Source organism: Poecilia reticulata, chromosome 18 (genome assembly GCF_904066995.2).
Source record: "Poecilia reticulata chromosome 18, P_reticulata-male-v2, whole genome shotgun sequence".
In the NCBI taxonomy this organism is placed as follows: Eukaryota; Metazoa; Chordata; class Actinopteri; order Cyprinodontiformes; family Poeciliidae; genus Poecilia; species Poecilia reticulata.
In genome coordinates, this window is record NC_088847.1 from 3,314,456 (window position 1) to 3,339,319 (window position 24,864).

The window sequence follows — 24,864 nt, forward strand, 5'->3', positions numbered from 1 at the left end:
CAGACCACACTTTGCTGTCTCTTCCTGTCAATGTCTCTGTGTGTCTCACTCCTCACAGCAGGCCACTCAACTGTCTTATTGAGGAAGTCCAACAATCTGACTCCTCCTTCAGTTCAACACCATTCTGTGTTGTGTGAGAAAAAGCAGACAAACCAAGAAAATCTAACTGTGATGGTTAACAGAAATAAAGAAAGCCATGCTGAGACAGAGATAACTGAACACATTAATAGAGTTCTTAATGGAGTAAAATACACATTATAATTCTTTTTTTATTTTTACTGTGCGCTCATGTTACATACGGATGCATTGAACCAAAATATCAGTAAATTAATGTGAAAGAGTCTGAGTTTCATTTTCCTCTACAGTTCCTGTTACTTCCTGAGTCTATCGGGTGGCAGCGTACACAACATGTGGCTCCAGTTCCCTCTGAGGTCCAGATCTGTGACTTTTTTTGGCCTTTGCTTGGAAACTGAGAGCTGCGTAGTTCAAATCATCTGGATCCACATTCTGAAACCCAAAAAGAAAAAAATGACCACATGATAGTCAAACAGGGATTTATGTGAATTAGGTATCATAACGTTTATGACGACTTGATTATTGAAATATCAAGTTTCAACAAAGAAACTTGATGTATGAAAGTAAAGTAAATAGTTGAATAGCCTTAGTGCATTGAAATTTCAGACAATATTGAAATAAAAAGACAAAATTCAGCTGTTGAACATAAATTCATGTTGTTGTTTTTCTTTTTATTAAAGGAAACACGACAAATTGTGAGGCGCCTCTTCTTCAGTCATCCTTTTGTGAACTGTTAATCTTTTAGTCTGAATTTTGAGATTTTGTTTTTGTTGTTTTAACTGAGACAAATCTTTCTGCAATCCTCCAGTCCAGTGAAAGTTGAATTAATCTGTTTTACACACATTTATTCACAATTAACCAAGAAACATCTGAACACTAATTGCATTAACTGCAAATGTCCAAAAGCAATTACTGAAACAACTCTCAGTTTGTGCTATGTTCTAATGAAAGAACTTAATTTGCCTTTTTATGTGTTTTCAAAGATAAGAATAGCTTTGTTTTGGGGAAAGCAGTTTGACTTGTTATAATTAGTGTCGTGCAGCAGTACTAGGTTAGATTTCAGCAATAGAAGCAGCAAATAGCATCTGACATGATAATTATGTTGTTGAGCTTAAAATAAATGGACAACTGTAGAACTGAAGAGCTAAAGAGGAAGAGACAAATCGTCTGATCAACTGCGATATTTAAAATCATTTATACAGTTTCAGTTAAATTACTCAGTTTACCTTGTTTCTTTCTGTTTGCAGCTTTACCTTTGAAACTAAAAGACAAATGGAAAAGTCTGGTTAGTTAATTACTGATTTCATACTTATTGTTCTGCTCGAAATGAGTTTAGAATAAGTTGTACAATAATATAATCAAACTGCACCTCTCTCCAGTCTCCTGTTTTTAACAGCCAGAACAACGACTGCTACAGAGAGAACAACAGTCAGAGCACCTAAAATCCCAGGCATCAGGTCCGTCAGTTGGTCAGCAGCTTCTATAAATATTTACATATTAAAGTGGGACTTTTTTACTGCAGTAAAATCCAGGGAACTCGTCTCTAAGACAAATAATTTACTTTTATTATCAGAATCCTCCTCGTCTTTCGAGTCTTCATTAGCTGAAAGTACGGATGATATTTTTTGGTCGGTTATTTCTTTTTTTTAAATTTTGCAATAACTTTGTATTACAACAGCAACGTTCTCAGAATATTAAGGAACACAGAGTCAGTCTTACCTTTAATGATCAACTCTGTTGCACTGCCAACAACTGTATGTTTCTTTATATAAAAACCACAGAAATACAACCCGGAGTCCATCAGGTCCACTTGTTTGATTTGAAGAAAGACAGTCGTCTTGTTGGAGCTCATGTTAAATTTATCACTTTGGAATCCATGGCAGTACGAAGGTTCACCTTCAGAACTGTACATGGAGGAGATGCAGCTGGGTTTGGTTCCATGAATCACTCTGAACCAGTCTGTCTGGGTCGGAGATGAAGAAAGGTTGGAGCAGAACAGAGTGATGTCCTCACCAGGATGGACCTCCACAGTTAGAGACTCACAGATCCAACCTGAAACAAGCAGATTCAACTGTAAGATGACAAAATAAATCAGTAAGAATGGAATCCTGATTCACATGTTAAAGTTAAAGAACACACAGTTAAAATGGAGTCCATGATGAATATGATTTAATATTTTACTTACTGCGGCTGCAGAGAAGTATAGCTGTTATCTGCATGAAGCTCCCCATTCTGCGTACAACAACGTTTCAGTTTGGCCACTTCTTATGTAGGGGGATTTATTAGAAAGGGGAGTGGTGAACAGTTCACTTCACATCAGATGGTTCGTGTTTCTATTGACCAAACTTTAGCTTTAGAAATTTGCTATTTCCACTTCAATTTAAACAAATAAAAGTATTTAAATACCATTGGTAAGATAATTAATCATTTTAATTATTGTCAAATATTAACTGTAGTATGGCAACCTGTCATTCTAAAGCAGTCTCATGAAGAGGATGTGCAGGGTTCTCCATAATTATTGTGATTTCTTTGGGACAATCCTTCATCTCCACCATTATTTCCAGAGGTTCCACAGCAGTCCACTGAACAGAACCAGCCTTATTCATTACTTTGTTTAGGTTTTTTAAAATGTCCAATCTGATGCTGCTGCCCCAACACATGACGGCAGAAGAGATTACACTTCCCACTTCAGATTTATAGAAATCTGCAGCACCTTGTTGCAAACTTTGAAGGATCCAAGCTTCCTCAAAGTGTCCAGTCTGCTCTGACCCATCTTGTGGACGGCTTTACTGTTGACTCTCTGGTCCAGTCTGTTGTCCAGGTGAACACCTCCCCCTTTTTTCCCATGATGGAACGTGTGTTTTACCAAACCTTGTTTGTTTTGAAATCTACAATTATCTCCTCTGTTTTGTTTAAATTGAAAATGAGATGATTGCTACAACACCATGTCACAAAGTTGTCCACCAGCCTGCAGAACCATCAGAGTATTTTGGCATATAAAATGACTCTGACTTGTGTTTTGAAGTGTAGAGAGTGAAAAGAAATGGTGAGAGCACAGTCCCCTTTGGTGCTGCTGACCATCTGCCTCTAGACAGTCATTTAGTCCTACAAACTATGGTCTGTTTGTCAGGTAGTCATTGATCCAGATGGTCCAGTCATCGATCCAGAGAGACAAATCAGGCTTTCACCAGCCGGATTTGGACAAAGTTAAATGCTCTGGAGAAATCATACAACAAGATCCTCACTCTTCTGCCTGCTTCATGTGTTTGTTGGTGATTATGAAGTAGGTGTATGATGTAGTGTGGTGTCCTGGTTTAAAGCCTTAATTGTAGTTGTGTTACCACTGCACACCACTAGACATGTAGGCAACTTCAACTCCAACACCAAGCCATAAGTAACTTTCAGGGGTCCTGATATATGTTGGTTTGCTGACTCAGATGGGCCAACAGGAGTCTCTCTGAGATCTTCATAAAGTGGGATGTTGGGACAAGAGATCTGTTATCCTTGATGACTAATGGATGAGACTTCTGGAACCACAAAATTGGAACCTTTTCCTGGGTCAGACTAAGATAAGGCAAAAACAGATGCCAAAAACACCGTCACCGCTATATGGTAAATATCCTTTACTTATGTTTTGCTTTATCAAGTCCAGAGAACTTCACATTATAGTCAGTGTTTTACTCATTCATTCACACGCACATCCAACTGCCATGGGACAGTCTAACATAGGCAAAGCTGCCATGAAGCGGCACCACTGGGCCCCTGACCACCACCCGCAGGCAAGGCAGGTGAAGTGTCATGCCCAAGGACACAACAACATAGGCGGACAGAGCATGGGATCGAACCAGCAACCCACCAATTACAGGATGAACTCCCTCCACTATCGCCATTCATCATCTGGAAAATGACATTCTAGGACATAGGTGTCAGACTCCAGTCCTGAAGGGCCACTGTCCTGCAACTTTTAGATGTGCCTCTGCTGCACCACATGAATAGAATAATTAGGTCATTAACAGGACCCTGGAGAACTGATCTACACAAGGAGGAGGTAATTAAGCCATTTCATTCCATATTTTGTACCTGTGGCACATTTTAAATTGCAGTACAGTGGCCCTTGAGAACTGGAGTTTGACATCCCTGATATACACAATCAGAATTTGATTAGAGGCTTTCATCAGCACTTAGCTTTCTGTATTGAGTCCTGGAAGCAGAGGGCAGATGCGCTTCATATCCCTGTCAAACATAGTTTAACTCTATTTAACAGACAAGCTTAGCAGCTGTAAAAGTCTGTCTCATTATTTGAGAAGCCAAGTTTATAAAATAAACTGCAAAGCTAATATTTTTAAATTGTCTAACCTCAATTCATTTTGGTGCAGAAAACCATCTCTGTGTTTTGTTTTTTTTTTTTGTTTGTTTTTTTAGGGTAGGCTACGCCTCCTACTGGCATAAATAAATAATTGCATTTGACACTGTAAATATGTGTTAAAAGGTGTCAAAAAACTCATCACTTCTGATGTGCATCAGTCTTGGAAGCGTTTTCTAAAACTCTACTTTAAAATTGCTTCTTTCACTTGAGCCTTTCTGAAACATCACTAGATGCATTCGTCAAGTGAAGTTTGCTGCTGCTTTGGGTCTCACTGCTGGACTTGTGACTAGTTTCACATGGTGTGTGTCAAATATTTTCATGAAGCTTAGTTGTATGTGGGGATATTATTTGAAATTAGTGACAGTAGAAGGACCTGAAACACAGATGAGTTGAGGGTCGGGCCAATTCTTCAGACAACTGATGGGGAATGTGGTGCAAAGCCACAGTTGAGAGGGTTTTGACTGCATCCAGATAAGATTAATAATTCAGACAAACTGAATATCACTTAATATAGCTGAATCTAGCTCTGTGAGGACAGCACCCGTTGTTCCAAAGAAACCAACAAACTCATAATCTGGTTTTAATGGAGTGACTTTATTGCAACACTTTACATTTCAAACTGCGATGAAATTCTATTAATTCGACATATTTCAGAAACAGTTGAGGCATATGGTTGCGCTCTAGCGCTTCACACTGGAATAGACACATTCTCTGAATGCTCCATCCGTCTTTGTTCTTGATATGTTGGTCGTTTGATGACTTACAGAAGCATATTGAAGGTTTTCTCCATCTTGGGATTCCTGGGGACAAACATAGAGTGTATAAAGCACAACAGAGGCTCGGTAAAAAAAAAAAAATTAACAAAATGTATTATTCCATTCCTCTCTTTGTTAGTTGCTTCAGAAACTATTTGAAACTATGCCTACCTGCATATTTGGGTAAGCAGTTATTGAAGATATTTCAGTGGAATCTGTGTGTAAAACAGAATGAGAATAGTTTCACTTTGAAGCTCACAGAGTATTTTATTTGAATTTCAAATGGCAACACACACCTGCATGCTGCCTTTTGTTCATTTTGAAGACTGAGAAGGCCAGTGTTGCTGCCAGCAGGGTGGTGAATGTCAGCGCTCCACTCAGGAGATAAACCAAGACAAGAGAGAAAACTTCACCTGCAGAGAAACACGAACCAGTAAGCAACTGGCTACTGTAGCACAAATTTCACTAATTTCACACCCATCTTGGTGCCTCAACGCTCTTCAGTCTCCATTCATTTAATTTAGGTGTTTTGGAGAATGGATGTGTCCAGATCTTGGCGGGTAGTGGCTCTCAACATCTGGAGATGACCACTTCTTATAAAACTAGAGATCTGATATTACAAGAGATTTTCTTTTTACAGATAAAGGTTTTAAAGAGTCTTTTGGTCTATTTTCATAAAACTCTTGAAGAAATTAATTTCTGTTACTAGTTAGTTCTGATAATTATGCAAAAATCCATTTCAGAAGTTGTAAAGGCTTCTAAGTTCAGTTAATCGCTGTTTTTAGAAAACTTATCAGGATACATTTTGTCATCAAGTCTAGAAGATGAAATGTGTCCAAATGTATTTTATTTATATTTTTTAATGCAGAAAAAAGACAGAAATGAAACCTAGATGAGGAATGAACAATCTGAATCATGTGAGAAGCAGGATTGTGTAAAAATCTTTGATTCAAGAAGAACAAGTGTTTGTGGAAATGAAAATTGACTCACCTTCAGAGTCCAGCTTGGTTCTGTTTCCAAACAATATTTCTCCACAGGAGGCAACAGCACAGTAGGTCCCATTAGGGTCCTTCATGGGCAGGTTGTACACGCATGTGTGTGTTTGTGTGCTGGGATCACTCCTGTTCTCCTGAGTGTAAATGAGTCCAGGATGGGATTCTTCAGAGTTTCTGAACCAGTAAGCACTGTGTTGTCCACCACAGCTCCCAGTTTGTACCGTACATTTCAGACTCACAGAGTCTCCTTGCTTGATGTTCTCAGATTCTGACTGATGGACCAAAGTCTCAATAGTAGGACCCGAACCTTTTACGCTGAGTGTAGTTCCTTCACAAAATTCATAATCATTTAAATTGCTCCGTACACAGTGGAAAGTCGCAGCATCTGAAATCTTCACATCTGATATCTGCAGCACAACGTTCCTGTGATTTCCAGTGTCCAGTGAGAAACGAGAGTTGTTGAACTCCTCTTTAAAAACTGCAGTGTTGGTATGTTTGTAGATTGTACACATGAGCTTTGGTTCCTGTCCCAGAATTTGTTTGTACCAGTAAAACATCACAGCTGAGTCATCTTGGCAGAGGCATTGCAAAGCAGCGTTGTTTCCAACATCTACTGAGTAAACAAGTGGCGATGTCTGTGTCAAGTCTGTCGAATGAGCTGAGGACAAAACAATCACAAAATTAAGCATTTACCTTTACTTAAAGAACTTTGTGCCGCAGTGTTTGTATGATAAGAAGCAAAGATTCTTGTTAAAAGTTCAAGAAAAAGCAGCTGCAGAAGCAAACTTACCCATAGCCACCACAAGCAGAGTTGCTGAGTACAAAACCAAGGTTTGAGAAGTCATTGCACTTTAAAATGCAGCGGTGGAAGAGCTGAAGGTTAATACGTTCACCCCTCTTTAAACTTAAGACTGCTTCTGATTGGCCCATCAGAGTTACAGTCTATTTCTGAACACATTTTCCGTGCCACCTACCTGAGCAACTGATATTTTTTGAACCCTGGACGGACCACACAAGTATTACATTTATATCGCATTTATTATTTACCACTTCAGATTAGTGCCCTTAAACTTTGTTGAATTCGTCTCAGTGAGGATTTTTTGACACTAGTGACCTATATTGACTAACCAGATAGAAAAGAGGGGAAGAGACCAGCAAATGTCTCAAGTACTAGAACCCAGGACTATAGCCTCTGTATATGAGAAAAATGTGGCCACATTTCGTAGTTTATTAGTAACTATACCCAATTTTGAGACACAGTTAAATATTTCAAAAGCTTTAATTGAGGAAAGGAAGGAATTCATTAATGTAGAAAATGTATTTACTGTCCACATTTCCAGAACTGGTTCCAATCATCAGAAATGACTGTGCCCTTACCCATGATCCAATGTTAGCTGGTACATTAGAAAGGGTCAGAGGCCACTTGAGGTTTTTAATATTCCGAAGTGGGCAGCAGTAACAACCACGCTGTTAGGATTCTGGATTTCTCCGTGTTTGTGTGTGGTGTGAGTGTGTAGTATCCTGATGGAGTATGGGGTGCGTCTGCTGCTGCCTGAACACCTGTGTGCAATCAACTGAGGTTTTAAGGACCTGGCAGACAATGATTAACCAACACAGATAGTGAGGCCATCAGCTTGGTCCCTATCATACCTACTAAGCTTTTGTTTGTTTCCTCCGCTGTTTTGTGTCACTCACCATTTTTCTCTCTTCCTGCCACGTTAAACCTTCCATGGTTTCCTCGTCCTGCTGGATGTTCTCACCGGAACAATTGGAAACACTTTTACTCCATTGAGGCATAGAGGAAACAAACATGTCTCCAACACACCTGAATCAAATGAACTGCTGGTTACTAGGCCTCTGAAGAGTTAAATGATGGCTGGTGAGGGAATTTATCCATTTGATTCGGCGTTGTTGAATCAGGGATGCATCTAGCAGTTGCAGGATGGAGATCTCGGGGAATGCACCTCTGACCCGAGGGAAGGAGAATAAATTCCTCTTAAAGGTGGTGGTTTCTGCTGGCTAGGATTGTGTTGGCCTTTTTCACAATCTGTCTATTCCAGATGTCAGACAGGATGAGCCACTGAATGCCAATTATTCTATTGGTCCTTTTAACAAGGCTGAACAGAAGTTCTTGTTTGTCAAGGACAAGTTGCCATTCAAAACAATAAAACCAGTTTTATCAATGCTGACTAGATTAAGTCATTTTATGAAATATAGTCTTTGTAGACCATTCTTGCAAATTGCTGCTACTTTAACAGTCTCTTACTTAAATTTGGACATTGTGCTTGAACACTGACCTCTCTTTATTCGCTCATATGCTGCGAGCCTGAAGCCACAGGCAGTCTTCCTGTGTACAAACAAGAGATGAAGTTTCCATTAGTGGAAACTTGTTTGCTGTATTACGAACCCGCTTTACCACAAAACATGAAACCAAATTAAAACCTCAGAGCTGACTACTTGTAAAGCTCGACCTTCCTGTTTAGAAGAGGGTTTTGTTAGATAAGAGATTTCTGAGCAGGATCAGAACGTGTCTCCATTGTGCTGCTTGATTGGATCGCCTTGTCATACAAATAACCATGGCAACCCTCCATACCGATCACATGAAATGTTTTCTTGTCAGACTTTTAAGGCCTTTTTTTTGACATGCTGTCTTATTGTGATTGGACTGCAGCCAGCATCAATAAGAAGATGAAAGCTGTACTTGTTCATTCATGGACTCCCTACCAGATCCTCTAGCTCAGCCAAGAAAAACTTTTTTGGGGGGGTTCTACTTCTTGATTATTTGTCTTATGACTTTTACTTTGCATCCAATTCACATAGCTACAGAGACCTTGTGTGGGGATTTGATTTTTCTGTATTTATTTGGTTTCTGTGTTCAGTTGAGTCCCCCGTGTTGTCCCGTCTATCCCTTGATTGTCTCCAGCTGTCTCTTGTGTCTGTGTTTCCCTGCCAGGTTCTTGTCGAAAGTCATGTTGTGTTATTTGTCTTCAGTCTGATGTCAGTTGGTACCAGCGTCTGAGCTCCTTGCCTCTGCTCACCTGTGCTGCCTTGATTTGTGTATTCAGTTATTCATCATTAAATAATTTCTCTCACTTCAACCTGGGTTCACCACATCCACCTCCAACCACAACTCAAGACACCTTGTTTGTACAGATCAACACTAGTGCCTAAAAGAAGGTGATATGAAAGCCATTGGCAAGCTTTGACATTTTAAGACTAAAAATATTAAACTTTTGATGAGTTGATGAACAAGTTGACCTTAACTCTATATTGGGCTGCATTTGCCAAGAAAAGTTGGTACACTAAACACCTGCTAAACACATTGTGAATAAAAATTGAATGCAATGATGAGGAGATGGCAAATGTCAATATTTTATTTGTAACAGAACATAGATGGCAGATCAAAAGTATAATCTGAGTAAATGTAACATTTTAAAGGAAAAATATGTTGATTCAAAATTTCACAGTGTCTACAAATCCCAAAAAAGTTGGGAAAAGTAGCAATAAGTGGCTGGAAAAAGGAAATTGAACATATAACAAACAGCTGGAAGACCAATTAACACTAATTAGGTCAATTGACAACATGATTGGGTATAAAAAGAGCTTCTTAGAGTGTCAGTGTCTCTCTGAAGCCAAGATGGTAAGAGGATCACCAATTCCACCATTGTTGCGCAGAAAGATGGTGCAGCAATACCAGAATGGTGTTACCCAGCGTAAAATAGCAAAGACTTTTAAGTTATCATCATTAGCCGTGCATAACATCATCAAAAGATTCAATTGCTGTGCATAAGGGCCAAGGCCGTAAAACTCTACTGGATGCTCGTGATCTTCGGGCCCTTAAATGTCACTGCACCTCAAACAGGAATGCCACTGTCAAGGAAATAACAGCATGGGCTCAGGAATACTTCCAGAAAGCATCGTCAGTGAACACAATCCACCGTGCCATCCACCGCTGCCAGCTGAAACTCTACAGTGCAAAGAGGAAGCCATTTCTAAGCTCCACAAGTTCAGCCGTTTCACTGGCCCAGGAGTCATTTAAAATGGAGTGAGGCAAAATGGACGACTGTTCTGTGGTCAGATGAGTCACGATTTGAACTTCTTTATGGACACTGGGACGCCATGTCATCCGGACCAGAGAGGACAAGGATAACCCAAGTTGTTCTCAACGCTCCGTTCAGAAGCTGCATCACTGATGGTATGGGGCTGCATGAGCGCTTGTGGCCTGGGCAGCTTGCATGTCTGGAAAGGCTCCATTAATGCAGAGAACTATGTTCAGGTTCTAGAACAACATGTGCTGTCTTATTTATTTTTTATTTTTTTTGCTCTAGTGGCCTCCACCTGACAGTTTATCGACAGGAAAGTGAGCAATGAGAAAAGGGGGAAGATTTGCAGCAAAGGCTAGGAATCGAACCTGTGACAGCTGCGTCAAGGACTAAGGCCTCCACACGTGGGCTGTGCTTAACCCCTGCGCCACCACAGCACACCCCAAGACCCTGCATATTTCAACAAGATGATGCCAGACCACATTCTGCAACAATCACAACATCATGACTACATAGGAGAAGGATCCGGGTACTGAAATGTCCAGCCTGCAGTCCAGATCTTTCACCTATAGAGAACATTTGGCGCATCATAAAGAGGAAGGTGCAACAAAGAAGGCCCAAGACGATTGAACAGTTAGAGGCCTGTATTAGACATGAATGGGAGAGCATTCCTATTTCTAAACTGGTCCCCTCTGTCCCCAGACGTCTGTTGAGTGTTGTAAGAAGGAGAGATGCCACACAGTGGTAAAAATGGCCTTGTCCCAACTTTTTGCGATTTGTTGACGTCATGAAATTTTGAAACAACATATTTTTCCCTTAAAATGATACATTCTCAGTTTAAACTTTTGATCTGTGATTTGTGTTCTATTGTGAATAAAATATTAGATGTTGGCACCTTCACATCATTGCATTCAGTTTTTATTCACAATTTGTTTAGTGTCCCAACTTTTTTGGAATCCGATTTGTATTTTCATCTTTGGTTTGTTATTGTTGTTTCTCGTTTTTGTTTTTTCTCTCTTTCTCAGACTCATGGTGTTGTCTTTTCTTCTCTTTATCTTTTTTTTCTCTCCTCTACTCTTACCTCCTTTCCCTTTAAACTTTCTGTTCCACCTGTTTCCAATGTTTTTCTTTTTCCCTTCCCACTGTGCCCTTTCTATTTTATCTTATTTGGTGTTAATAGGTTGATCAGGAGTGTTAGTCAAATATTAGGGATTCACCTAATCACCTAACTGCTGCTGAATGTCGACCAATGATGCACATTTTGCATGGTTGAGGTGTCAAAGCTCACAGAGTGTCAGGGACATTGTGTAATGTTAAAGAAGTTGTGTACTCATTATACTCATGGCCCAAACTTTGTCTTCATTGGTTCATTTCTTGCAGGTGGCATAACTTGGAATATGTCTGTTTTTGTCAATCGGAGTGTTTACACTAAGAAACATAAAATAAACTGACTGTGACTCTAAACCTTCTTTTTTCTGTCAACATACTTTTAAAAAACCACATTCGCTCTTCAATAGCCTATTGAATGAGCCTTCTGGGCGATAAAGTTTTCACTTGAAAACCTATTTCAGTTCAAATATTTCATAGACACTCAAATTTGCTTACAGATGTTTAAAACACACTAATCCCAACAGGGCCTCCTTCAGTTTTGTTCTCTTCTACAGTTTTTTCTTTTGCTATTTTTTGCTCCTTATGGTTTCAGTTCACATTGTTCATACAAAATAAGATGAATCTGTGGCTTGTGGTATGGCACCATGCTCTGTATGGACTATGTTTAGGTCCTGCTTCTGTTTTTGGTTGCATATAGAGACGACACATTGGTGGTTACCTGCGGCGCTGCCAGCTGTGTGTGTGAGAACATTTCTATTTAGAGAAACTTGAGAATGAGTCCAGTGGGTTAAGAGCATGTCTGTGGTTTGTTTGCTGCAGCCTGAAGGAAAACACACATGTTGGCTTCATACGTTGTGATTGCACCACAACGTGCTAACATTTGATATTAGTAACACTAAGATTAGCTTAGCAAAGCAAATGATGAAAAACTACTATAGCCTTTTCTAATTCAAAAAGTCAAAACTTTATTAATTGCATTTCTTTTCAGTCAAGCATTTAGTCCACATCGTGCCTCTCTTGTCTTTTTGATCTATTTGTCGGAAGTTCTTTGTATTGGACCTAGAAAATGATTAGTAACTACTTATTATTTTATAAAAAGGGATTTGCTGACACCAGAATCATCCCACTGTGGTGGTAATCTTGACAAGATATATCTTTGCTACGTGTATGAAGTAAGGTGAAAGTTCTGCTTGAGATCTTAAAGATGACAATGACAAATGGTTGAACTGATGAGAAATGGAGTCAAGAGGGACATGGTGACGCTGGAGGAGCAGCGGAGATCCACAGCTCAGGTGGGAGAACAGAACCATCAAGAATCAGGCAGAAAGTCTGAGAAAAGAAAGGAGCAAGTGAAAGACGGCTAATACTGAGGCTAAAAAGCAATATGCAAAATGCAATGTAAAAAGAAAGGGTAAGCATGAATTATTTTTCATAATAATAATAATAATAGTAATAATAAACACTAGTTTGAGTTGATCTGATATACATAAAATCCCAATAACATATTGAAGGTTTGTTGTGAAGAGGCGACATAATGTCATGGTTAAGGTTTAAGAATACTTGCAACACTATGCATGGACTAGAACACTTTACAGTAATATTTAGATTAAAATAAATGTTAATAAAGTTATAACAATGTTATGTAATGTTTAGTTGAGTTTCTCTGCATTGACATAAACACATTCAGTCCAGATGGAGTTTTTCTGCCTTGCTGACAGATTTGTCTGGACATGGTCCTCATGTTGGACCTGCAACGGGATTTATCACAAAATAAGTTCCACATTATCACACAAATGTGAATAAAATGCTAATCTGAGCGTGATATACCTCTGCAGGGGTTGTGGACGGAGCTGGAAGTCCTTCACAAGACCCTAACAGCCAAAGACAAATGTTTGTTACCTCCAGTAGCAACATTACAGGTACAAATGGAAAATGATTCTGGTACCAAAACAGCAGTTTGTCTCCTCAGTGATCCAGACTAAGGATCCCAGATAAACACCCAGAGCGCAGATGGTGAGGATGATGGATGAGATGAATATCGCAATGTTGGGATCGACCGTAAAAACGCTTTGAGATGTTAAATCATCTGCAAATAAATGATTAAAGGAGCATTCAGAGTACTGGGTTTCTTTGTGATAAACTTTATGGTTAATTAGAAATGAATTCTCATAGACATGAGTACCTTCAAGAAACAGAAAGGTTCCTGATCCAAACTGAACCTTATCCCAGTGCATCTCTCCACAGAAGTATGTTCCAATATCGTCCCATGAAGTTGCTGATATCCTCAGGCGATTGCTGATGCCGTCAAATTCAACTGAGAAACGGTTTTGAAATTCATCAGTAACAACGCTCCGATTGTTCTGATTATCAACTGCAGTCTTCTTCCTGCCGTCAGTTTGTACCACACTGTTTTCAGAGCTGCGCTCTTCATGTTGCATTCGATGGCGGCCGACTCTCTGAGCTTCAGTGTCTGAACAGAAACGGGCTGAGAGATTTCACTGATCTCTGCCTCACCTGAAGTTAACACATTTTATCAGCTTTGTGTTTGAAGACAGAGAGAAAGGTTGAACATGAAAAGATGAATTACTCACATAATGAGGAGAGCAGCAGCACCTTCAGAAAGAACACAGCCATCTTTGGTGCTTCTTCTTCTTCCTCAAAGTAGTTCAGAGTTCCTGAAATGGCCGACCGTTCCACAGATTTATCAGTTGGTACCGGCATTGAGCCACGTCTCTCGAGTCTCATTGGTGGCTTGTTTCCCTCCCACTCATGGCTTAAAAACAAGGAGGAAAATGATTCTTCTGCCTTGTTATAAGCACTTATTTAATAAAACCAGATGTCAGTTCACCAACAATGTAACAGCGTTGCCACCACCTGCCAGCCTAATGTCGACCGTTATCACGGCAAAGCACTGAAAAACTTTGAAGCAGCTTTTAAAAAGGAGATTTTATATCGGTGGACGTTAATGGTTTCACTTTGCCACAAAAAACTGATTTGTTTTAAATGTAACCACTAGTTTTAGCTTCAACATCACATCTACTTCATCATTTCAATTCATCACAAGTCAAGTTTGAAATTCACTTCCTCTTTTTCTTTACTCTCCCTCTACAATTCATTTAGTGACCATGCAACATTTTAAACTTTTTTACGTCCTTTCTGTTTGTTTTTGGCGCATCTGCAGCAGGAACTGTTCACAATTCATAATATTTTTTAAGTAATCAGTCGACTTCAGTGAACATAGGTGATGTTAAGAGAACAGAGTGCATTGGCTGAGAAGCAGGGGGCGCCGTGGATACAGTGCGATCATGGGGAGAACATGCAAACTCCATGCAGACAGACTGGGATTCAGACACAGGACCTGCTTGCTGCTTGGCAACAGTGGCACCAGCTGCTCCTCCATGCAGTCTACAGCCAATCACAACCCTGCTTTTCCAAAGTCAAGGAGATCAAACTGTATTTAGCAAGTCAACAGTTATAAAATGACAAAGAAAACCTAACCTGAGTGAGTTGTGTTCTCGTAACATATTTATGATTTTACTGGGCAGTTAAACAGCTTCAGTTGGTCAGTACTCATAACCAACTGTTGGAGATCACCTTCCTTAAAGACAACTAGACAAGTCAGATACCAAATCGTGATTTAAATGAATTCTCAGATTAAGGTTCTTACTAAATCCGAGAGCATGTTTTTCCACCCATCACACCTGAATCTTTCTAGATTTTGAAAAGACTTACAGTTTCCACAAACAGATTTTCTCCAGCAGATTTTGGTTTCCTAACTGAAAGTCTGGGACTCAACAAGCTTTACAAGTTCACGTTCTGAATGATCACAAACTTAGCAACTGACTTATAAACAAACTAAAACCAACTGAATGAATCAGGCCCTTGTGAAAGGGTGGGCGGTAAATAAACGTACTAATAGGTGTCGACAATTAGTCTCTCAGAAAGCAGCCCTTTAATCTACAATGGTGTGGGCTCTCAGCTGCTGAGAAATGATTGCTTCCTGGAGACATTGAGGTTTTATATGTTATTCAGTTGCTCATGTTTCCCTGTGACACACGTAATGCACCAGTCTGACACCAAGAACCTTAGCGTCAGAAAGTTAGGGTGTGGGGGGAGGTGTGTGTTGTTGTGATGATGTATTACTGTTGACATTCAGATCCTCCGCTCATGCTGGCCCCCACAAACTGCTGCCCTGGGCAGTTGCCCATGCTGCCCATATCAGAATCCTCCACTGAATCTAACTATACGCTTTATGAAGAGGAACGTTTGTGCCAAGTTTTTCCATGATGGGTTTTTTTTAGGACGGTTCCTGTGATGGCCAAATCCATGGCCACACTCTGAAATCGGTAACTCTTTTATGCACAATTTATTTTTTCATTTAAACACAACACTTTAGTTTTAGTAAAACATTTATTAGTTGATTTGGATACATTTGTTCTTTATGATGGCGTTCACATTTAGTTAACATGTGTATTTATATCAACTTGTATTTATATTAATTTGTTTGCTTGAGACTGACCTTTTTGCCGGTACTTACCTGCCTTGGAGTGGCCAGACAAAAGATGGGGGCCAGGGCTCAGCAGGCTTAAATGCTGATTGGACTATACCACTAGTTCCTGCTGGCAGGGGAAATTTGTAGTTTCTTTGTTTAGATAAGTTTTGTATTTTAGTAAATATTAGTATTTAAACTTTAATATTTTTGATTTTCATTTTGTGAGTGTTTAGTTTAGCCAAACTTAGCTGTACTGTTATTTGTTTTTGTGTTTGTAATTGTATTCTGTTTAGTTACCCCTATTGTGTCTTAATTGGTCTGATCAGCCAGTATATAAACCCCTGTGTGTCATTTCTTTGTTAGGTCAGTTCTGTTTGTTTGTGCAGCAAGTTTGTTTACATTTTTGCCTGAGTTCAGTTTTGTTTCTTTGACCTCTTTTATGAGCTCAGCTCATCTTTTTGTCATTTTATAATCTTTGGGTTAAAATAAAAAACCCAATTTTTCTAATTAATATCCTGTGACTCCTCCTGTTTTAACTCGATCCATCACAGTTCCATTTTGACATGATATTAGAAACAAGACTTTTATACTGTGACAGTTAATATTATGACCCCTGATCAAACCAAAAATAACCAGGCAAACATTTACTGGTATAACATGTTTATTGGAATCATATACAGTAAATCAGGTAAGTTGGTGAAATCACAGCATAAAACAAAAGCCTAGTCTCTGTCAATTCTATTGATTTAAAGCATAAAAGATCCAGTGTTTAACAGGCTCAGATTTTTAAAAAAAATCTAATAAACGTTAGAAAACACTGTATAAAAAAGATAAAGAAAAAATGGAAAGGTTTGAAAAAAACATGAGTAAACCCTAGGCCTAGATGTTTACAAAATAGATCAATTCATAGAATTTAAATTGGATGTTCTCTGTTTATATTAATGTCTGACCAACAACAACAAGTGCAAACTCATTGTAAGACTTGCTCCCAAACCTACCAAATGAAGTATATTTTCTCCAGCCTATGCTGGAGGTAATCTCTTTCTCAGTTGCTGCTCATTTTTCTCCTGGACCTGCTGAACCGGTTTACATCTACAGATGAATAATGGAGGCTGGCTGTAGGTTGGCTGGTGCCCTGGAAACAACAAATAAACAATAAAATATGAGCCTAGAGGAAAAAATTACTCATTAAATCTGTTTTTAAAAGGTTCTCAGAAACTATATACAATCTAATTATAGATTATAAAGATATATATCACCTGTTCTGTTGTTGTGGGTGAAGTTGGATCCAGAATTCTTGGCTCTAGTTTTCAAAGAAAAAAAAAATTATATGTCACTTAAAGACGTTTTATTGAAAACAAGGAACAATGCTCTTTTTTTTAATGTACCTGCAGCTTGGTTGGTGTGTTTATTTTTCAACCTGTATACTATGAAAATAATGAAAACAAGGAAGAGACCAGCCAACGATCCAGTCACAAAATGCACCAAGAAGTTTCCCTCGCCTGCAGAGAGCCCACAGTCAGAAACATGTCTTCATTTCTTAAACAGAAACAGAGATCTACTTACTCATGAGTGTCAGTCTGGTTCCGTTTCCAAACACGATCTGCCCACTGGAACTAACGACACAATAGTAGGTCCCAGCATCTGACACGGTCAGGTCCTTAAGAGGCAGGCTGTACACACACGTGTGTGTTGGTGTGTTGGTATTTCTCTCACATCGGTCTCTCTTGCCTCCATGAGTGTAAATGAGTCCTGGGTGGGATTCTTCAGACTTCCTCAACCAGTAAATGCTTTGTTCTCCACCACAGCTCCCAGTTTGTACTGAACAGTTCAGAGTCACGGTGTCTCCTGGCCGAACGCTCTCAGGTTCTGACTGAAGGACCGAAGGTCGGATGTCAGAACCTGGATCTTTAATAATGACTGTTGCACCTTCTGAAAAGCTCACAATTTGTGCGTAGGCGAATGCGCAGTAGTAAGTGGCTGAATCTGACATCTTCAGGTTAGAAATGATCAGGTTTGTTGTTTGTTTTTTTCTAATCAGAGTAAATCTGGAATTGTTCTCGAATTCTCCATAGAAAACGTTTTCCAGACTATACACAAAGAAACTAGAGATGAGTTTTGGATTCTGTCCCAGAGTTTGTTTGTACCAGCAGATCCACGCTGACTCATCGCCTTCATAGGAACAACGTAAGGTCACCTCACCTCCAGGGGCAGCTGTTATAAAGCTGCTCTTTAGATGAAGAGGAGAAGATGTCAGGACAGACGGTGGAGCTGAAAGGATAGCAGAATAAAAATCTGTTGGACAAAATTCACTGGAACCATTTTGAATTGACACAAAATGTATAAAATCCAGAAAAAGAAATAAAAATCTCACCCATTTGTCCCAGAAGCAAACATGTGAGACAGAAGACCAGAGGTTCAGAAGTCATTGTATCTGATTAACAGTTCGAATGAAAGGAAGGTTGAACTTTTTCCACTTTTAAGAGACATGACTGTACAGGATTGGCTAGCATCAAGTGACACAACATGTCCTACTAAGGAAACAGGTGAACTGTGGTGTAAAATTCTGTACTTCTTATGGTTTGCACAATGACTTGCTGGAAACAATTATTTTTGTCATTTTGCTTTGTTGCGACCAAATTGTACTCAGCACTTTTGTTGTGATGTGATGACAGAAGGACAAATAAACCTAGAAACTTAAATTATATAATGAAATGTAACTTTTATGTTTTCTTATGTTTTAATGGATCTAAGTGCATAAACAATTTCAGTAAATAATTTAGAATTGCTTTTTGCTATTATTTCACTGGCAGAAAAGACACTCATGCAGGTTTCCACTGACTCGTTGTATTTGGGGGACCTTTGTGGGAGTGTAACCACAGCTACATCCTGTGCAGCTCTGACATTGGTGCCAGTAAAGGGAGCTGACCCAAAAATCTGTGTGAATTGATGCATTTCAGAAAATGTCTACAAACACAAAGCTGTGAGTTTCAGGACTGTGACATGGCTACACTGGTTATCTGTGTGTTTTAGACAATCCTGCGATTTTGAAGAGCACCTAAAGTCACTGCTCGGAAATATCAGTTCATCGGTTCTGAGATGCTGTGCAGTTGTTGTTTGGTATCTTCCTCTAGATCAGCTTTCAAATGCTACACTGACCTGCTTAGTCTAAGCAACTACAACCACAGCAGGACTGGAAATTTTTAATTATTCATAAAGTTATGAAAATGAGTACAAGGCATTATTTATTTACAATTAAAGTTCAAATTAAAGTGGTCTCTGTTTCCATGTGGAATTAAATTTCGTGGAACCCGTGGACTGAATAGACTTACTAGATCAGCTGTAACTCATCAAGAGTGGAGGAAAGCTGATCTAGTTTGGCAGAATCCTGAAACGACTGGTCCCGATTCTTGGGTCTGTCAATCACCGTGGGTGTCATTGACCCAAGTTGGTGCAGTTCAGTACCATATTTATGCCACCATTATGACACTGCATTAGGCGTTTGGGTGAGAGTCCACCTAGTGGTGGAAACGCTCTCCTGAATATGCCAGACCATCGGATAGCATACTTGAACCATGGAAGTATTACAATATTATATCTCAGGTTCAATAAAAAAGAAAAATCAACCATCTTTCACTATCGATATCCAATATGAGATTTATAGGTGATTTTATAAATTCACTATACTGACTCTTCAATGAGGACTGATTGTTCAAATAGAGACATAAGAACTCATTCAGAGCTACCATTATACACACGCTAGAAAAGAAAAGACCAAACATCTTCTGAAATTTTTTTTTTACATAAGACAAAAACAAAAAACTTTGATCTGTAACCAAGACAAAAAAAACAAGCTAAAGTAAATCTTGTCAAAAGAAAACATGTCGGGGTTCTGTGGTGATGCAGGGGTTAAGCACAGACCACATTTGGAGACTTCAGCCCTCAGCGTGGGTGTCATAGGCTCCAGACCTTCCCCTCTCTCATAACCCACCTTCCTGTCAATTCACTATCAAATTAAGGCTCCATTTACCTAAAAAAAAGAATACATGCCAGTGGATTTAATGCATGTTTCTGAGAGTCAATCAAGAAAAACCACAATAAACAAAACGTAGGTCCCTTAGTGTTTGCAGCAAGATGCTGCATATCTACCATAGATCTGTCTCAATACATTGTTAACTGGTGGTTCTATCAGAAACAGAGATTTTAAAAAGCTGAACAAAGAAGCCTGATTCTGTTCTATTCTGACTGTTCAAAAAAGATGCTTCATAAAATGAAAACAATAATGAACAACGCTGATGATCAGTGAATATCCACAGACTGAGGCTTCTTCAAATTTGCTGCAACACAGTTTCTACAGGAGCTCTTTCTTGCCAACAGTCATCACCATCTATAATAAGAACTCTTTGAAGAAATGAATTTTCTAAAACATTTAATTTTCCTTCAGGAATATTATGATATTTTTGCATGAATAACATTAACCTGAAGCTGGAGATATGCACCAGAAACCCTCCCGACCCCACTGAGGGACAAGGGTGAAAGAAAATGGATGGATGGATGGATGGATGGATGGAGAACATTAACCTGAATTCAAAGTTGGTAACTAAGCAAATTATCATAATGTACGCACTGTAAAAACTTGCATCCAATCGATCAAGCAAACACAATTTAGTCATTTTAATAAGTTTAAGAATTTAAATAAGTTTATTCTGTGAAATGTTAAAATAAACAACACAGAAGTATTCTTCAGTCTTTGACCCTGAAACAGTCTCTGAGCTGTGCTTCAGTTCTCCAGGCAGCTTTAGGAGAGTGAAGTGAAGTGAACCGTCTCCAGTCTGCTGCGTCATATAGCTGAGTACACACACTCAGTCTCTGTGCTCTTCCTGTGTCTCCTTGGTCTGCTGAGCTGGTTAACATTTACAGCAGCATAATGGAGGTCGCCTGCAACTCGGTGTACCTGGTAACAGAACACTCCTGGAATTAGTTTTTTTTTTTTTAACTTCACAATGAGACAATTGATAGTTTGTGAAATATAAGAGATGAGATGCGGTACCTGGGTGCTTGTTGCTGGATGACATAAAATTCTTCCGTTAAACTCTGTGAAAGGCAAAAGGCATCTTTAGTATAAAAAAAATGTGTGTATATATATATATATATATATATATATATATATATATATATATATATATATATATATATATATATATGTAAACTGCTATGGAAAGTATTTGCCTACTTACAGTTTCTTCTGTTTTGCTTTTTTGTCACATTTACACATTTTAGATCATCAAAATTTAATATCAGATGTAGAATTCATAAATACCAAAAGCAGTTTTTAAATTATAATTTTGCTTATTGATAGAAAGATGTCATATAAACCAACCAAGCACAATGTGAATGGCCTCATCGCCACACCCAGATCTGATCACTGTCAGACATGACTTACTGTAACTTCCAAAAGTATTCACAGCCCTTGAACTTTTCAAATTTTTGTCTCATTACAACCACAAACAGAAAATATATTTCATTGGGATCTTATGTGAAAGTCCAACACAAAGTAGTAAAATAATTGTGGAAGTGGAAAGAAAATTATACACGATTCAAAACACTTTTTAATAAACTGAAAAGCCTGGATGATCTAATAGAAACATAAATTTTGCTCTCCAACAGAAAATACTGAAGAAGAATATCCTGCCGACTGTTTGTAGCCCCTTCTGAGTTACAAATCAGAACCATATTTAAAAGGACACCGCTGAATGTTTTTCTGAATGAACACAACTCTGCCAGATTTTGCAAATGTCTGATAGCAGTTGCTGTCACTCAACACGATACAACCAGGTATCAGGCTTAACACCAGGCTGGTTTGGAGAGTATTTTCCTAAATAAATGATATTATAATTTAAAATCCACCTGTCAAGACTTTAGAATTTTTGGACGATTTACAAGGCGCAAGTGTTACAAAACAAAAGCAAAATCTGTAATGGGGAAAATCATTTTTAACAGAAATAACCTGAAGTTTGGCAGCTGTTCCTCTTGTGCATCTTGTGCAGTGTGAAGGCCAGTAGAAGACTCAGCATGATGGTGAAAATCAAAGCTCCACTTAAGAAATAAACCAAGGACAAAGAGACGGCCTCACCTGCAAACCCGGACAAACCCACACAGACAGAAAGCTTTAGATTTTAGACAGTTTTTCTACTAGCAAACAGAAACGTCTCTGAAATGACACGACTCACCTTCCACGTCCAGCTTCGTCCCGTTTCCAAACAGAACTTGTCCACATGAAGTAACAGCACAGTAATAAGTCCCAGCATGAGACTTACTCAGGTTCCTTATAGGCAGATCGTACATGCAGGTGTGTGTTTGTGTGTTAAGACTTTTCTCACACTGATCACTGCTTCCTCCGTGGGTGTAAATGAGTCCTGGATGAGATTCTCCAGAGTGTCTGAACCAGTAAACACTGTGTTCTCCACCACAGCTCCCAGTTTGGACTGTACAGTTCAGAGTCACAGAGCTTCCCGTCTGGACGGTTCCAGATTCAGACTGACGGATCCAACTTGTATTTTCCAGAACCGGATTCTTCACGCTGACTGTGACACCCTCCCCAAACTCAAACACAAATGAAATGCCACTTGCACAAAAGTAAGTTCCTGTGTCTGATAGTTTTAAGTCAAAGATATTTAACTGACTTTTTCCATCGTTGGTTTCCACAGCGAAGCGTGGGTTGTCCTTGAACTCGTCATGAAAAGTGCCACTTTTATCAAATTTATAACTGATAGAGATAATCTGTAGCTTCTGTCCCAGAGATTGCTTGTACCAGTAATACCTCGCAGCTTCAGTCCCATAAGAGCAATGCAGAGTCACGCTGCTGCCAACTTCAGCTGACATAAAGCTCCTCTGTTGATCAACAGATGATTTTCCCAAATAATTCAGCTCGACTGAACAGAAAAGGTAAAAAAAAAAAAAAAAAATCTCAACCAAAATTACATTTCATAAAAGACAGAAATGTTTGAAGTAGGACAGACTAGAAAGTTAAAATGACCAATCTCATAAAACACAACTCACCCTTTCTCCATAAGAGGACAACCATGAGACAGAAAACAGAGCCTGAAGGTGCCATCCTGCTGAAATGGACGTGTTGAATGAAAAGCACCTTGATGCTTACTGAACTCCACAGAGACAAGGCTGTGCTGATTGGCTACAAGGAGAACATGATCTCATGAACACAGCCGCCTATAGTGTCACTTTAGGTCTTAAAGAAGACAAACATGGAGAGAGCAAAGCTGAAGACCTGACAGGATCCTTCTGACCAAAATCACAAAGAAGCGCCTGCTTCAGTCAGACACATCAAAGCTCTCCTTTGCTTTGCTCGATATACATGACAAGAACTTTTGCAGACACAATAAAACTTGATCTTTGTCACAAAACAGAGCAGCAACTATCATTCATAGGTATTAGCTCTACAAGCTAGCAAACAAGATCATATAAGGAGCACCAAATGTTTTTTTATTATTCAGAAATTTCAGATAACAGTCTGGACCAGCACTGTTACTGTTATTTTTACTCAAGTAAAAGTAAATAGCAGCCCACCAAATATCTCAAGTAAGAGTAAAAATGTATTTGGTAAAAAGGCTATTCAAGTACAAAGCAAGTGATCAAATTATCAATCATTTAATATTTAAAAATTACATAATCAGTCGGACAAAAAAGAAAGTTAAGTGGAAAATAAAGTTAAGGACCAAAAAGACAATAATTCATATAACTAACAAAATATAACAATATCAGGCAAAATATTTTTTTCCCAAATCAGTTTCTGTCAATATACAATTTTTATGTGAAACTAACTGTGTGTGTCTTTGTCTGGTGAATCTTTGGTTAAAACATATTTGTTTTTCATTCAGTGGGTGGAGAATCCAGAAGTTTTACTCAAGTAGAAATACATCATAATGAAATTACTCAAGTAAAAGTGAAAAGCGCAGAGAAGTAAAAATACTCCTACAAGTATTTTATTTTATTTTTTCAAAAAAGTTCCTTAAGTAACTTAAGTAACTAGTTACAACCCAAATTTGGTCCCATTTATGCTGAGACACTGTGGTCATTCACAAAAAAATAAATAAAAATGCTGTTCCTGGATTGGCTGCTTTGCTGAACGTCATTCAATAGCATGTCATGCAGCATTGTACCATTTGAGTATCAGTATCCAGTATCCCAAGCTGTATTTTATTTTCTTTTGAATATTTTCATATTCAAAAGACATACTCAAAACATCTGCCATGGATATTTTGACATGTTGAAATAATTTGGAGTCATATTTCAATGAAATATTAACTAAAATAGAGCTGTGAAAAGGCAGAGGTTCCCTCTAGTTACTTATTCTCCACCACACTTTACCTACAAATATTCAGTGGGATGAGTGATGGAACTTAGCCACATATAGCACATATATTGCAGATATGCCTCACAGCTTTGGAATTTATATGAGTGCAACCAAATGTTGTGGCATAACTTTGGTATTATTCTAGATAGTCAGGCAGTCGCTACATAGCGAGGTTACTCTCACCTGACGCAGTAAAACAGTAAATATTTTATACCATTTATACTTATAAATGGTATAGTGCATATGCACTGCACAAAATGAAAACAAAGCTCTCCAGTCAAGCTTCCTGTGGTAACTTTATTTTAATAACAGCTGTATTCTAATCTACTGATAGTCAACAAAGTCAATGAGAACACAGTGATTGTTTTTCTTCATACTGGTTCAGTAAAGATGAAAGAATCTGACTTAAGAGACAAAAAAATGCCTTTAGGTTACAGTATGTAGTTATATAAACCACTTGTGTATTTAACTACATAACATAATATTGTAATATATATATATATATATATATATATATATTATTAAAGCCAGAATATTATATCAGCAAACCATTTTGTTGTTCTACAGCAACGCTGGCCTTTAAGTATACAGGATGTGATATAGATCATAAGACTTCCTGAGAGAAACCAAAGAAGACACAAAGAAGAGCCGAGCCTC

At 38.6% G+C, this 24,864-nt stretch overlaps 4 protein-coding genes across 6 annotated transcripts; all 4 read right to left on the bottom strand.

The window, feature by feature from the left end:
• Positions 1–269: 269 nt before the first annotated feature.
• LOC103480208 (uncharacterized) lies at positions 270–4,637 on the bottom strand. Its single transcript, XM_017310306.2, has 6 exons — positions 2,261–4,637; positions 1,795–2,127; positions 1,637–1,678; positions 1,445–1,555; positions 1,302–1,336; positions 270–507 (listed from the first exon to the last, which is right to left on the bottom strand). The coding sequence occupies exons 1-6, from the start codon at positions 2,304–2,306 to the stop codon at positions 385–387; spliced, it is 690 nt and encodes a 229-aa protein (XP_017165795.2). The 5' UTR covers positions 2,307–4,637; the 3' UTR covers positions 270–384.
• Positions 4,638–5,014: 377 nt separating this feature from the next.
• Positions 5,015–9,315, bottom strand: LOC145548644 (uncharacterized). 3 transcript variants are annotated; one of them, XM_081599422.1, is made up of 5 exons: positions 7,887–9,315; positions 6,187–6,849; positions 5,493–5,609; positions 5,368–5,411; positions 5,015–5,241 (listed from the first exon to the last, which is right to left on the bottom strand). In XM_081599422.1, the coding sequence occupies exons 2-5, from the start codon at positions 6,746–6,748 to the stop codon at positions 5,122–5,124; spliced, it is 843 nt and encodes a 280-aa protein (XP_081455548.1). In that variant the 5' UTR covers positions 6,749–6,849; positions 7,887–9,315; the 3' UTR covers positions 5,015–5,121. The 3 variants fall into 3 exon arrangements, with proteins under 3 accessions (XP_081455548.1, XP_081455547.1, XP_081455546.1); XM_081599421.1 differs by lacking the exon at positions 7,887–9,315 and adding an exon at positions 7,569–7,880; XM_081599420.1 differs by lacking the exon at positions 7,887–9,315 and adding an exon at positions 6,982–7,516.
• Positions 9,316–12,284: 2,969 nt separating this feature from the next.
• LOC103480156 (uncharacterized) lies at positions 12,285–20,400 on the bottom strand. Its single transcript, XM_008435010.2, has 10 exons — positions 18,211–20,400; positions 17,403–18,107; positions 17,225–17,338; positions 17,096–17,139; positions 15,077–16,971; positions 13,936–14,117; positions 13,527–13,858; positions 13,290–13,430; positions 13,172–13,215; positions 12,285–13,092 (listed from the first exon to the last, which is right to left on the bottom strand). The coding sequence occupies exons 1-5, from the start codon at positions 18,263–18,265 to the stop codon at positions 16,882–16,884; spliced, it is 1,008 nt and encodes a 335-aa protein (XP_008433232.2). The 5' UTR covers positions 18,266–20,400; the 3' UTR covers positions 12,285–13,092; positions 13,172–13,215; positions 13,290–13,430; positions 13,527–13,858; positions 13,936–14,117; positions 15,077–16,881.
• Positions 20,401–20,508: 108 nt separating this feature from the next.
• On the bottom strand, positions 20,509–24,654 carry LOC103480158 (uncharacterized). The gene is made up of 5 exons (XM_008435015.3): positions 22,896–24,654; positions 22,067–22,768; positions 21,844–21,969; positions 20,887–20,930; positions 20,509–20,790 (listed from the first exon to the last, which is right to left on the bottom strand). The coding sequence occupies exons 1-5, from the start codon at positions 22,948–22,950 to the stop codon at positions 20,677–20,679; spliced, it is 1,041 nt and encodes a 346-aa protein (XP_008433237.2). The 5' UTR covers positions 22,951–24,654; the 3' UTR covers positions 20,509–20,676.
• Positions 24,655–24,864: the final 210 nt, after the last annotated feature.

Coding starts and splice junctions, on each gene's coding strand:
- LOC145548644 (XM_081599420.1), bottom strand. CDS start 7,036: ATGACTTCTCAAACCTTGGTTTTGTACTCAGCAACTCTGCTTGTGGTG. Junction 5,610..6,186: donor AACCAAGCTGGACTCTGAAG/GTGAGTCAATTT, acceptor GTTTCTCTGCAG/GTGAAGTTTTCTCTCTTGTC. Junction 5,242..5,367: donor CTGCTTACCCAAATATGCAG/GTAGGCATAGTT, acceptor GTTTGTCCCCAG/GAATCCCAAGATGGAGAAAA.
- LOC103480208 (XM_017310306.2), bottom strand. CDS start 2,306: ATGGGGAGCTTCATGCAGATAACAGCTATACTTCTCTGCAGCCGCA. Junction 1,679..1,794: donor AACAGAGTTGATCATTAAAG/GTAAGACTGACT, acceptor CCGTACTTTCAG/CTAATGAAGACTCGAAAGAC. Junction 1,337..1,444: donor AAACAGGAGACTGGAGAGAG/GTGCAGTTTGAT, acceptor TTTGTCTTTTAG/TTTCAAAGGTAAAGCTGCAA.
- LOC103480158 (XM_008435015.3), bottom strand. CDS start 22,950: ATGGCACCTTCAGGCTCTGTTTTCTGTCTCATGGTTGTCCTCTTATGG. Junction 22,769..22,895: donor TGTCCTCTTATGGAGAAAGG/GTGAGTTGTGTT, acceptor TTTTCTGTTCAG/TCGAGCTGAATTATTTGGGA. Junction 21,970..22,066: donor GACGAAGCTGGACGTGGAAG/GTGAGTCGTGTC, acceptor CCGGGTTTGCAG/GTGAGGCCGTCTCTTTGTCC.
- LOC103480156 (XM_008435010.2), bottom strand. CDS start 18,265: ATGACTTCTGAACCTCTGGTCTTCTGTCTCACATGTTTGCTTCTGGGA. Junction 17,339..17,402: donor AACCAGACTGACACTCATGA/GTAAGTAGATCT, acceptor GGCTCTCTGCAG/GCGAGGGAAACTTCTTGGTG. Junction 16,972..17,095: donor CACCCACAACAACAGAACAG/GTGATATATATC, acceptor TGTTGTTTCCAG/GGCACCAGCCAACCTACAGC.